Genomic DNA, 12,420 nt, shown 5'->3' with positions numbered 1-12,420 from the left:
AGTTCCTGCAGTATGTGTCTTATGCCATATGGCAGGACTTTGGAGACATATTGAGGAAAAGCAAGATGTGGTTTGAGTATTAATCTAGCTTTTCAGTCCATTTTCTCTTTTCCTTCCTTCGGTAGTGTTTTTGCTCCAAGATCAGATTAAGGCAATGCAAAGTAGAATAATCTAGTCCATTTCAAGTGAAGGTATAAGTCCTTTTTTTCCAGGTAGTATATCAGACAAATAGTTGTGTGCAAAGACTAATCTCCTTGCTTCCACTTCAGAATGTTTCCAATTGTTCCTTCTGTTTGGATTCATACAATGAAGTCTCGGTTTGGCTTCTATTTTTATGGGATCAGTTACCCACCCACATACAGTTTCTTTACCTACCCATTATCCCTGCTTTTGCGGGCATCATAGGAAGAGGAGCTGAAGGCAGGAAGTCCAAACATTTTGGTGCATAAATTGCAAGCATCTTTAGATATATACATATATACATACACATATATATATCTGCTAGACCTATTTATAACGTAGTCTAGCAGCTATGGTTTAATTATTACTCAGGTTCTGGAAATTTTTAGGCTGATCAGTTTCAAAAATAACAGTATACTTGAACTCAGGAGATTAAAGCAGAAATTAAAAATCTGGAGGTACTGATCTTTCCTTTTCAAAAAGAACATGATAGTACTAGAATCATGTAGTAAAGACAGTGAGAAAGATTTGAAGTATCAAGTAGTTTTGAAGTATGAAGTAGTTTCTGTAGGAGAAAAGATTAATTAGTGTAGGACTCTGTTATGGAAAAGGAAATATGGAAGAGGAGTGACAGAAAATAGTAAATTCATTAGCGATCCAGAAAAAGTGAATAAAAGAGGTAGTACTTTTTTTTCTTTAACACACAAGTCAGTGTCACAGGATGTTTCAGTCCAAAAGTATAAATGCATTTAAAAAGTTATTAGGCAAGTTGATGGAAGACAGTCTTACAAGAGATACTAAACACAGGGACAAATTCTCAGGAAGTCCCCAAGACAGATTCTAGAAGATTTTGTCACTCTCTGTTGGTTTTATTCTCACATTCATCCCTGCCTTCTTGCTAGAGACAGAATAATGAATGAGCTAAACAGACTTTGGCCTAATGAAAGTGGCCCTCTTCACCCTCTAAAATAAATAAAATAATAATTGTAGTAATAGAAAAGAACCCACAGAGGAGAGGTTTGGAGGTAGAGCTGAAGTTCTGCTGTGTGCCAGTATCTTTGGAGCACTTCAGGAAAGATGCAACTCATAGAAGCTGCATCATTAGGTTGTAGGAATAATGAATGATAAAATATATAATTTCCTTTGCCAAATATAATTTAACTAAAACTGAAGTGAGACCCATGCCTATACTGTGTTGTTGTGCTGGCTGATGTTCAGCTTGTCAACAGAATTAAACTGTATTGTATTATCCTTTCATTTAACTTAATTTACTGCTAAATCAAAGCAAGATTTTTGAAAGATGAAAATACTCACTGCAGAGTAGACCTCCATTTTTCTTGGTGTTGAAGAATTGACAGCTTGTTTAATACTGTTTAAAATAATATTCACAAGGACACCTAAAAAGATGGAAAAAAAGGAAGTGGAAAATGAAAGTGTAACATTTGAATGGAAAAAAAGGGACAAAATATTTTGAGTATCAAATATAAGACATCTACCCAGGCCTCATTCTCATTTTTTTAGTTTACTACAATTTTTTAACTACAGAGAAACTATTACAGAGGAGAAATATATGATTCATTCATCCAGGTCAAGTGAAGAAGCAGGATTTACAGGAAATCATCCTGAGAACTGGGGACACTTCCAGTTCTGTTATGCCGGGATCTCTCCATCCGTGTTTTCTTTGTTTGTAGTGTTGGAATAATGACAACTGTGCTGGTCTCTTCCCCTCTACATGACAAAGAAATATTTTAACTATTTGCTTTCAACAAGTTACACAATATATATTCTTTGTTTTCTCCAAAGCTCTTTTGTACTTCTTATCCAGCCCTAAGGTATTCTGAAGCCAATGGGTGAGGGCAACAGGAATTCTGTGAAGTACAGTTTATATCATTCTAAGGAAACAGGATGTAACTGGTATGCCAGTGAACAGTAGATGAATAGTCCTGACCGTGTGATATAGTCATCATCCAGCTCTGGGCTTTAATGCAGATTGGAGCCTGGAATGACTATATATGTGATCCAGCTATGTGTATGCCTAGGTGATGGATCTGCTGATAATTCTTTACCCAGATCCAGGCTGCAGAGTAGGTGCATTAGAAAGCCTAGCCTCAGATGTTCCAGCCTGCAAATATTCAAGCTCGTTTGTTTGGATTTCCTGCTCATGGATATCTGGGAATCATAGGATAAATTCCTGGGTTGTGTCCTGAAGTAGTGTCAGAATGTGCAGCACAGTCTATGTGCCCCAGTTTTGGAGCTAAGCAGTAGCTCCCAGTTCTTGTAGCATAGATGTAACTGGAATCTCCCATTTTCTAATCTGATCAGACTGTTTTGGAGCAGCTTTGTATCACTCAGAGAGCTATAAATGTGTTACCAGTGTTTTGACACAATGTATAACCAGTATATCAAAGAAAAAACAAAGAACAGGAAACAAATTAGAAGAAATGTTGGAGAAACAATTTAATCTGACCTACTATAAGTAATGACCATAACCATTTTTACACCTTGTTGCAGTACTTTATCCATGCAAGTGCCAGTGTTCACTACATATTTAAATACTTAATACAGCATCCAATGTCCATAGTTGCAAATCAACGATTAGAATAATTTTGCAATAGTGAAGTGACAGGATGTTGCATTATCTCCTCTTTTCTTAGAGCTATTCAATTTTTGATTTACCTCCTTGAAGTCGTGATTTCTCTTCTGTTTTGTAAACCCCAAATAATGACAGTAAAGACAATTCTGCCAGTTTTTCCATCTTGTTGATTACATCTGCAGTGGCCCATACAGGGAGAGTGTAATTGTGAATACCCTAGTGATAAAGGAAAACAAAGGAATATTTATAATTCACTGCTTTCCATCATCCTATCATCTACCCTCACACTACTTAGTTTAGACTTTCTGAGGCTGTCCTACAATTCCTTGCACAGTGGTTTTACTCCAGAGCATGCCCTGAAACACATTTTGTGGGAATGAGGATCAGCCTGAAGTGAGTGAATGGGCTGAGCAGGAGCACCTGTGTGAAGGAGATTCCTTGTATGTATAATGTGCTCTTGCTATAGAGATATGTTTTTGGTGGGAAATATTGCAGATATATGTCTTCCTTACTCTGTGTCTTCAGGTTATAAATATCTCATTTTTTATTGCCTTTCCATACAGTTGTTCACATACCAGTTCTATCACTGGGCAGCTAGAGACAAGTGACACTCTCCAGTCATGTAACAGTGTCTTATCATGTTTAAATACCTCAGTTTGTAGAGGATATGTTCAAAATCCTTCATGCACTGATGATAATGACTGGGGCCAAATGGTATTAACCCAATGCTTGGGACTAGTTCGAGCTTTTTTACCTGGTAGCAATCAGCATCTCAAAAATTTTTAACTGATAAATCTTTCATGACCTCTCAAGTTCAAAATCTTCAGTATTTTGATGTTTACCTGTTGATAGTTTAAAGCTAATGATTTCATTTCTCTGTTAAAAATCGCAAATATATTATAGCCATCATGCTGAACAATTCTATAGCATCATGTTGGGAAGGAGAAAAAGGGAATAATGGAAATGGCAACAGTTCTTAGAACATGAAATGGAAATTACAGTCTCTCAAGCTGTAGACCATTTTTTTTCAGTTATGTTTTACCAAAGCAGTAAAATATAACTTAAATTCAAATATTAAAAAAAAAAAAAAAAAGTAGGAGGGAATACAACTCATTCCTGTGAAAACACATTGCTATGGTTTACTTAAAATCTGAAGTTGGAGTTATATTCTTCCCCAGCATCTATTGATTTATTATTACCTCACAATGTAGAGTATCATAGGTATTCCAGAGCTGGAAATTGTCCAATATTTTAAGGTGATTCAGTTCAAATCCTGTGTTAACTGCCATTGTTTGTAAAAAGTCCTGTGGGGAAAAAAGTGAAGAGTATACCACAAATGCTCAACACATATGGAACATGCATGAGATAGATTCACTAACACCTAGCCTTTACACAGAATATTCACAGAATAATCTGAGTTTGAAGTGAGCAGTAAGGATCATTCAGTCCAGCTCCTGGCCCTGCACATGACATCACTAAGAATTGCACCATGTGCCCAAGAGCATTGTTCAAATGCTTCTTGAACTCTGTCAGCTTTGGTGCTGTGACCACTTCCCTGGGGAGCCTGTTCAGTGCCTGACCACCCTCTGAGCAAAAAACCTTTCTCTAATATTGAATTTAAACAGGGGTTAAATTTTTTTCAATTTGTTTTTTGCATTTAAACAAAAGGAAAAATTGTAATTCCATAACTTCTATAACTTAGTTACCTTCTTTTTACTCACTTCTTGAGTTTGGCACTTTTTTGTTTGTTTGTTTTTCCTCTTACCATGTATGGTTGTATTCTATTTTGAAATTCTTTAGATGTTTGTGTTTCATGCTGAAGTTCATCAAAACGGGGACAGTTGGGAAGAGGAAAATTCAGCCTCTGAAACATGAAAAGTAAAACTTAGGATAGTTCAAAAATTATCAACACCCCTCTGTTTTTTCTCTTGCTGAGATTAATGGTGTAATATTTTTTAGACAGATTCATGGCTGTGCTAGACCTACTCATTAATTGTTTGTTTGGGTACCTTAATCATGAATTCAGTTAACATAGGTGATATACTATGGTAACTTGGCTTTTCAATGGCTACTTGTGTCCGATAGCTTGATTTCTCTCAATTTAACGGATTTTGGCAAAAGGAAATTGCACATATCTGTCAGGGGATTGCTTTGAGAAATGGGTCAGGGTCCATGATAAGAAATTTTAAAAAGCTACAATTTCCCTCTTATTTTTTTGCATTCCCCTGGATGTAACTTAACTCCTCCTGATACTGGAACCTGAATTGCTTCTCCATCTACACACCCAGGTCTCATCTCTTTGGAGATAATCAGTGGATTATTGTAAGCATTTTATGTACCACTTAATAGACAGAACTTGAATCAAGACTGACAAATTGTTCTCCTAAAATATCAAAAAGCTGTGAGCCTAAGGGCTTTGTTCTTCTTTAGAGGTACTTTTGATTACTCTGAGTGTGTGCATTATGAGGTCACATGCTAGTACATATTTGATCTGAACAACATGTAAATACATGCTTCCTTCAAACTGAGCAGTGGCAAGTATTGTTTATATCAATTGCCAGAAGACAAATGATACCTGATACAGCATAAAATGTCAGTGAAAAGCCATGGTGAAGAAAATAAACTTGTGCTGGTTCAGCATTTTGTATCACATCACTAGAATATTTTTAACCCAGCACTAATATTATCCTATAACATTAATAGACTGAACTTCCAGCATGTGTCCAGTGGGAAGCTGGCAGCAGCCACCAACTGACCCTAGCTCACTTTCACTTGGATAAATTTCCAAGGGTGCAATTTTTCTGTAACATCAGCATGCTGGAGGACAAAAGCTCAAAGTTGCAATATGAAACTGAGGAATGTTGTTTAATTACACAATAACAAATGTTTCTCTTGCTGTACGTCTTAATTATCCCTCTCTAGGTGTTATTAATTAAGCCACTCCCTTTGGCTTCATTTAGCAGTACTCAGTACTGTTGCCTGTCAAATCTTGATAAATCTCAGTGGCTTAAAAATAAACTGTGATTATGTTTTTTTATAAGACTGTGCCTGGCTTCAGTTTCCCACTTTGTGTTGCTTGGGGCTAGAAAATACCTTCAAACATCTGCTTGGTTTACCAAGAGAACGTTTTTTTCCAGGTGGTTTGCATTGTAAAGGCATTCTGTGTTGCTGCAGAGGTGTGTTTGAGAGAAGCATTAATACCCACTTCTGAAGCAGCCACAGAAGTGATGAGGCACTAGAGACTCCTACAAATGAGCTTGCCTTCCTCAAACAGGTTATTTCATTGCACTGTGGTTCCCCTAAGGGCTTTGAGGTATTATATGGCCAAAGCACTGACCACTTTGATGCACTTCTGGTCTTCTAGTGAAAGAACTTCCTTTGGTGTCCTGCTTTTAAATAACAGTGACACGGTTCTTTTCTGTTTAGGAACAGGGTTTCTGGCTGAATCACAGGTTGCCTAATCCTGTCTGTGGGAACCCTTTCTCTCTGTACCTGTTTTCAAGCATGGTCTCCAAGAGTGGAGCAACATCAAAGGGAGACAGGTGTGGCAGCCCCCTAATGAGTGAGTCCATCCTCTGATGCTGGTGATGTGCAGTTATGTAATAGGGGGTTTGTACCCTATTTGTTTCCTTAAAGTCAACCTCTGTCCTCATAGCCAAAAGTAAATGAGGCTTTCTGTTATTACCCTCAATAGCTTTTTATTCTTGTTGGCCACACTGTTCCTTACATGGTCTTTGTCACAAGAGCAAGTGAAATTAAAATCTAAACCTGAGTCAGCCAAAGAGAGCTACATGCAGTAAAATTTCTACAGGTCCTATTATTCAGGTAGGTCTACTCCTATGATCTGCCAGAGAAGTGCTAGGGTTTCATTAAATGTTTCTGTAGCACAGAGCATAAAAGAGCCCTTGCCTGTAATTAGAATGCCCAAGTGCTACCACAAAAGGAAGGTAATAATTTTGAGGTCATTACAGTGGCTGGTGAAAATTCAATTCCTTGAATAAACTATGGAACAAACTTGACAAAGAGACAATGTCTGCCTAGTTGAGTGGTGTTTAGAAAAGCACTAGTTTCCTATAAAAATTTAGGGCAAATTCCCTAGAATAATGTCCAAAAGTGTTCTGGTCAGAAGAAATAACCTTGGAGAAAATAGTAGAGTATGTATGCTAGTATGACAATTCAGGTATTCTGCAGCTATGGAAGGAGGATTTTTATGTAGCTATTACAGTTGACCTATGACATACTTGTCAGCCAGTAGCTGCATTGGATATTTTCTATTATATAGAATTCAATAAGCTTAAAAAATGGTTTTTAGCTATTTTCCTTTTTTCTGTTCTTTTGCTTCTGTGAGAGATTAAGACTTAATAGAATGCTTCTAGCCAATACTCACCTGCTCTGTTGTTTTTTGAAAAATATGAACTGGAATGGGTTGCCAGAGAAGCTCAGGGTTCCAAATTTGGCTGCTAGTTGGTGGAAAGAGGCCAGAAAGATATGACTGGGCACTCATAATGGTGCGATCATAATCTGTACTTTGGATGTAAAACTGGAAATAAAATGGCAAAGAATTAAAGATAGAATGAAAACTATATAATAATAGGGAAATTTTACCCAACTTGTCAATACTGATTTTTGTTTTTAGTTTTATATTTTTGCATAAAGTCAAAAGAATGATACTGTAACTCAGCTTTCAAGGGCCCTACTTCAGTTTCACAAATGGAATTGCCAAGACATCTTTTAATTTGTAATCTAACCCTCAGACTGAACTGAAAGAATAAGAAAGCATGATTTAAAAGAAGGATGTTCTCTATGTTTTGAGATTCAGAGGAATTTGATACATGTAGACATGGGGATGTGATTTAGTGGTGGACATGTTAAAGTTGGACTTGAAATTCATAAAGGTATTTTCCCATCTAAATTATTCTATGATTAATCAGTGATAGCTCAGGAATGTTAAAGCACTCAAAAATATAAACTTCTCTTGGCAGCATAGCAAAGGTCTTTCATATCTTCCCATAATGCATGCCTCCTATACAGACAAAATGTTAGAGGTATCTTCCCCACAATGGATCTATACTGGATAAGCACATCCAAGCAGCTGCCTGATCTCTCTGTTTCAAGAGGAAGTATGCAAGCATGGCCCTTCACATGACTGAATAGGTATTTATCTTTCAACAGGGTAAAACAAAAATGGTCACTCTATAAATTCCCAACTCATTGATCCTGGAGCTGTTCAGTTTGGGAAAATTAGATTGTGAAAGACCCAAACAGAATGTAAGAGATGAAAATTAGACTTCATTCTGTGTTTTTACCTTGCAAAAATGTTCTTCTATTACCTTGATTTCTCCATTAATCAAATTAATAAGATAATGTGCTTTTATAAGTCCATAGTTGTGCTATGCCAGAGAAATGTGCTGCAGACAGATCTGCACTGTACCTCTTGCCGGTTGTATGTGCTGTTCAAGAAGCTGGAATATCGTTTCCTCATGTACTGTCCAAGTTCAAATAGCTGCTGCATTCCAGTCTGTAAGGAAAGCATATGGGTGACTATGATATTAAGGTCACTTGAGACTTTGAATGCAGAAGTATCTTTTCTATAATCTTCTTTTGTATTTTTTTTTTCTTCAGTGGTCAACTTTTAAGTGATCAGTAACTATTTGTATAACACACTGTTATCGTGGTTTAACCCCAGCTACTCACTCACTCACTCACTCACTCACTCACTCACTCACTCACTCACTCACTCACTCCCTCCTGGTGAAATCAGGGAGAGTAAAAGTGGGAAAACTCAAGGGTTTGAAGACAATTTGATATGCAAAGCAAAAGCCACACGTGCAAACAATGCAGAAAAAGGAATTTATTCACCACTTCCCATGGAGAGGCAGGCATTAAGCCTCCAGGAAAGTTCCATCCCAATTACTTGGGAAAACAAACAACATCAAGTTGAATGTCTGCCCCTTCCTCTTTCTTCACTCAGTTTTATATGCTAAGCATGGCATCATATGGTACAGTAGATCTCTTTGGTCAGTGGAGATGTCCTGTCCCAGCTGTATCCCCTCCCTACTTCTTGTGCACCCCCAGACAAACTCGGGGTGGTACAAGAAGCAGAAAAGCCCTTGAATCTGTGTAAACCCTGATCAGCAGTAACAAAAATACCTCTGCATTATCAGCACTGTTTTCAGCACAAATCTAAAGCAGAGCCCTATACCAGCTCTCTCTCAGCCAAAACCAGAACCACTGTGTATGTTGCAGGTGATCTAGAATTTTTAACAGAAATATTCACTTATATCTATGAAGAAATTGTATGTCCTGAAATGCTAAGATTTCAACATCTGCTGCAGAAAGGCAATTCCCCTGATTCTATATAAATACTATTTCCACATTGCTGTAGATCTGTAGACACTGATCAACATTGTCCTTTACAATGTATGTCATTTAGTGACTGCTGAGAGGATGATTGACAGCCTAGTATTTATCATTGTCACTGCTCTGTTATTTGTTCAGCCTTATAAATTTATGGCTTATATTTCATGCCTTAAGCAGCTTTTTTTCATCTTTGCCTTGGTGTGCCTGCAGTTGTCTTAGGTTGCACACTGTCTTTTCTGTTACTAATTTCTGAAGCCTGAGCTGAACTTTTTAATTTCTACCTGTCAGAGAAGTAAATTCCTAATACTATTGCTAAAAAGATAGCAAAATAGCAAAAAATTCTCCATAAATGGCAAAGCAGAAATATCTTCTTAATACACAAGCTAGTGATAAAATAGTAATGCATTGTTTCAGCATCTGAATTTTACAGATCTATAAAGCCCCCTTTCAAACATTAAACACCGAACTGTTTCATACTTCTGTACCATGACAAAGTGTTATTAGGAAATGCTTTGTCTTCTTTTTGTGCCAGAGCTTCATATGTCAAACACAGTCAAAGGGCTAAGGCTTGAGGTTGAAATGCCAGAAGAACATGTAGGTTCAGTGCATTCTAGTGAAACTCTGGACTGCAGGTGCCCTTGTTAGAAGACATGTGGTCCCCAGAAGCAACTTTCTGAGGCAAGTTTTCTCTTGCTTTGTGACTTGCTGGTTGTCAGTCCAATGATGAGATGTGGACTCCTCACTAGACTTGGTGGGCTGGTGTCTTTGCCTTTGCCCTGTCACAGGGCTCAGAACTTAATGGTCATTAGAACTTTTTCAATGTTAACAGTACAGTGTTTAAACTTGCCATTTATTTGAATGCAGGCATGCTATCAAGAAGCTGTTGCTTTTAGGAAGGTAATTATAAAGCTATGATGAAGAAGATTTCAATTTAACAATTGCTTAATGAGTAACATTGCAAAAATGTTTATGAATTCCTGGTATTAGTATTTGGCAATAGTAACCATCACAACCTGAGATTTGCTAATGCTTTTGAGACACATACAAAAAACATCTTCCCACTTCCTCTTTCAGCAACATTTTTAAGCTCTTCTAAGAAAGTCAGCATACCTTGGTGAGTTGTCCAAATCCCTGGGGCCATTCGCTTTCTTTGTGTAGATCAGTTGGAAAGTTTACAATTGGTGTTCGGTCACCGTGTCGGAAAAGCTGGAAATGTAAAAAACAAAAACCCCTTGAGTTCATTACTGTTAACACTCCCTTCTTATCTGACTAAAAGTCAACCATACATTATACTTCCAGTGTAACTTTTCAAATGAAAATATCGAAGAGTCTGCAGAAACCTGATCAAGTAGGATATGAATATATTCTTTACAATCAATAATATGTATAGTTATATAGGAATTAGGTGGGGATAAGCCTGAAGAGTCTTCCTCCTAGAACATAGGACTAATCACCCAAGATGTTAGTTTTGGGATTGGATTCACAGCTAGGCATCTAGACAGGAAATATGATTGAATTTTGGAAACTCAGCACTTTTGAATATTAAACCAATTACTGTTGTACTTAGATTAGTATTTAATTATTTTGTCAGAGATACATGACATTTTTCATAACTGTTTTTTCATAGCAGTATCTTTGAAAGTAATTCTATATACACCTGAATCTTATGCTCCATTTCTCAATCATCCTAAAATATAAAGATGAAAGAATGCAAACATTTACATTGTTAGCTTACTAATTCTTAATTTTTTAATACTTTTATATGCATATATAAAAGTATTTTTTAAAGTCTGTAGGATTTTATTTCTATCAAATTCAGTGAGAGCAAAGAGTTTTGTTGCTTTGCTATCCTGGACACATCAGCATGGTGAGTATTAGTGTGACACATTCAATCATATGATTTTTAATCAGAAAAATTAAATGAACTTCTTTGTATTTTTATTCCAGCATACAAAGGAAATCACAGCCCTAGATTAAATGGTTTTGAAAAACTGAATTATCCCCTCTAAGCACATGCTACTTGGGCTTAAAACACTTAAATCCACAGGAGTTTCACATGAAAGGAAATTCTAGAATACAAATTCACAGGGCTCCAGACCACCTTTCAGGATGCTGATCCAAATTATTGGAAAAGTTACCTTTGCTTATCAATGTCCCCATCACCAACTTCATTCCTGATTTAGCACAATAAAATTACTATGTAGCAGCATGGTATATTTATTAATAAAATTACATTTATGCCCTAATACCTCAGTGGTATATAACTTGTTTATAATTAATACTCTCTGTTTCCTCATTAAGCCACATCATTCTTGCCCAGACATCAGAGAGAGATGTACACACTAGTTAGTTTGCCACTCCCACTGGGAGGTGCTTCATGTTTATATTTTTCAAAGTAAACATCAGCAGTGTGACTTAATGTTTTAATTACAGCACACACCCTTTCCATCAGCCTTCTCTACTAATGCATGCAAACTTGTGCTAGAGCAGGTACTTCAGAGATGGAAAATATTGTCCATTAAAGGCAAATGTTATTGGATTTCTCCTTCTGTTCATTTTCTACAATACACAACAAAGTCTGCTAAGGTGTAAGCTACTATTTGAAAATGTACAAGACTGCTTACTATGTTTTTTTGTTTTGCTAGTTGAATTTCACTATGTGGCCAACCTGAAATGAATATTTTGCAGCAAATCAAGGAGGATTTTCATCCTCATCATCAAATTTGTTTGTTTTTTTCTTTCTCTGTGCAGTTTTTAATCCTCTTTATATCTCTTTTCTTACTAATTTGGAATCACAGTTTGTTCTCTATAACAATTTCTCGGTGCACCTGTAGTGTGCAGGAGAACAAATAAAGAGCTACATTTTCTGGTGGCTGATTCAGTTGAGCAAGAAAAATGAGTGAGAAGGACTTTTGTATTACTGCTCATTTCTGTATGCTGATGTACATAGGTGTCAGGTAGGATTCATTTGTTTTTCTGGATGAGCTGGTACCTGTGTCAAGAAAGAAGGTTAAACTCCCAATTACAATATATCTGCTAAAAGCTTTCAATAAGCCAGAGCACAGTAGCATTTTATCTGATTAGTGTGCAAAAATATTAAGATCAGAAGATATATTGAATATATGAGCAGGAGATATAAATAAAAAATATTTTGTTTCTTTGTAACCTTAAGAAAGTGAAAGAGTAGAGGGTGTGCTCTTCTAAAAAGAAGCACATTTTCTTTAAGTCCACACAAAATAGGAAATAATTCAGCTCCTTGTTCGTATTTCTGCACCTTCATTGCACAG

General features: G+C 36.6%; 1 protein-coding gene across 1 annotated transcript in view; it reads right to left on the bottom strand.

The window, feature by feature from the left end:
• Nucleotides 1-12,420, bottom strand: part of ACP3 (acid phosphatase 3) — a gene marked incomplete at its 3' end in the record, with an annotated part of 41,447 nt that overhangs the window by 1,973 nt on the left and 27,054 nt on the right. Inside the window, exons 12-18 of the mRNA XM_079301886.1 lie at nucleotides 10,244-10,339; nucleotides 8,205-8,291; nucleotides 7,161-7,313; nucleotides 4,539-4,637; nucleotides 3,973-4,077; nucleotides 2,857-2,989; nucleotides 1,495-1,577 (exon numbers count right to left, since the gene is read on the bottom strand). Of these exons, the coding sequence (XP_079158012.1) occupies nucleotides 1,495-1,577; nucleotides 2,857-2,989; nucleotides 3,973-4,077; nucleotides 4,539-4,637; nucleotides 7,161-7,313; nucleotides 8,205-8,291; nucleotides 10,244-10,339 (756 nt within the window). The remainder of the gene's footprint in view (nucleotides 1-1,494; nucleotides 1,578-2,856; nucleotides 2,990-3,972; nucleotides 4,078-4,538; nucleotides 4,638-7,160; nucleotides 7,314-8,204; nucleotides 8,292-10,243; nucleotides 10,340-12,420) is intronic.

This window comes from Erithacus rubecula (genome assembly GCF_903797595.1).
Source record: "Erithacus rubecula genome assembly, chromosome: 3".
Lineage (NCBI taxonomy): Eukaryota > Metazoa > Chordata > Aves > Passeriformes > Muscicapidae > Erithacus > Erithacus rubecula.
Note: the sequence above shows the minus strand (reverse complement) of the source record. Positions and strands in the feature narration are given on the sequence as shown.